The sequence below is a fragment of the Anoplophora glabripennis genome, unplaced genomic scaffold (genome assembly GCF_000390285.2).
Source record: "Anoplophora glabripennis isolate ALB-LARVAE unplaced genomic scaffold, Agla_2.0 scaffold1342, whole genome shotgun sequence".
In the NCBI taxonomy this organism is placed as follows: domain Eukaryota; kingdom Metazoa; phylum Arthropoda; class Insecta; order Coleoptera; family Cerambycidae; genus Anoplophora; species Anoplophora glabripennis.
The window spans coordinates 46,479-47,870 of NW_019417860.1; the positions used below are offsets into that span (position 1 = coordinate 46,479).

General features: G+C 35.3%; 1 protein-coding gene across 1 annotated transcript in view; it reads left to right on the forward strand.

Annotated features, from left to right (window-relative positions):
- LOC108914887 (sonic hedgehog protein-like) overlaps positions 1-371 on the forward strand; it is a 34,365-nt gene extending 33,994 nt beyond the window's left edge. Inside the window, exon 3 of the mRNA XM_018720802.2 lies at positions 271-371. Within this exon, the coding sequence (XP_018576318.1) occupies positions 271-371 (101 nt within the window). The remainder of the gene's footprint in view (positions 1-270) is intronic.
- Positions 372-1,392: the final 1,021 nt, after the last annotated feature.

Consider the following 1,392-nt stretch of genomic DNA (forward strand, 5'->3'; position numbering starts at 1 on the left):
TATATATAAGTATTTGACTTCTATGTTAATGTTTGTAGTTATATCGGCCTAAAGGCTGTGATGTCAACGAAATTATTTTTTCTAATTTCACATATACAGGGTGTCCTACTAAGGTCGGCGAGGTACGATATTAGGCAAAGTATAGGTCCTAGAGCTTCGGAATTTTTTTTCCAAAAATCGGCCAAGACAAATCGCTAGAAATAGTTTTCAAGTTCATAGCTCGGCTGCTAAGAGGCACAATGTCTGATCAGAAAAATGCATTTTTTTAAGGATTGGCTCATCAAAAGCCCGTAATGTTATACGTCAAACTGGACAAGTGCATCGAATTCCAACACCCAGAAGGAATGTTAGAAACGAAAGCAACATTATAAACGTTCTTGCCTACGTCCACGTTAGTCCTCATATGAATACAAGACGAATATCCTTTTACTTAGGCATAAGTAAAACATTAGCATAGAATTTTAATAAATCATAACCTGCATCTCTATCACATTGAGTAGTGGAGTAATGGAGGAGTTAACTTACACAATATGCATTACCTCCATTGGATGCGAGAAGTCGATCATCAAAATCGGTGGAGTATTAATCTGTGGTGTGGCATTTTGGACGGTGAGATTATCGGACCCTATTTTATTGATGTACATTTAAATGGCGATATCTATTTGGATTTTTTGACAAACCAATTATCAACCATGTGTTTTCAGCATGCACACTTTTTTCGGAGAGTTTGTGATTTTTTGGATGAAAGGTTTCCCAACTGTTGGATCAGACGAGGACGTCTTTTCCATGGCCGCCTAGGTCCCCGGATCTTACCGTTACTGATTTTTTATTTGTGGGGAAAAAATAAAGATATTGGTTTCAAACTCTCCCTACCACTGCGGAAATTATGCGACAAAGCATACGAGGTGCTATTGTCGCCATTTCAAGAGCAGAAATCGAATCTGCAGTGCTAAGCACGCAGCGAAGGTTAAATCCCTGCATTGAAAATAATGGCATTTCGAGCATTTATAAATATCTTTACTTTTGTTAAAATTTAATTGTTCTTTCGTTACATAATATCAATATCTGTTTGTTATTGTTTTTGTTAATATTATTTTCAAGATATTGACTCACGCTTGGTTTAGGCACATATTACTAACGTTTAGGTAGGTTCTTTTATAAATGCATTTTGTTTTGGTAATTAAATGTCTTTTCGTCAGCGTCGTGTTCTCCAATTTATTATCATTCTCATCACTAATTTGTGAATAATCTGACAAAAAAGATATCGAACCCTTTTTGGCGTTAAAATGTAGCTATTTTTTTACTCTTTAACTAACCTATAAAAAGTTTTATCCTGCTATTTCACTTTTTTAAGGAAAGGTGAAACAACATAAACTTGGATAAATAGCGCCA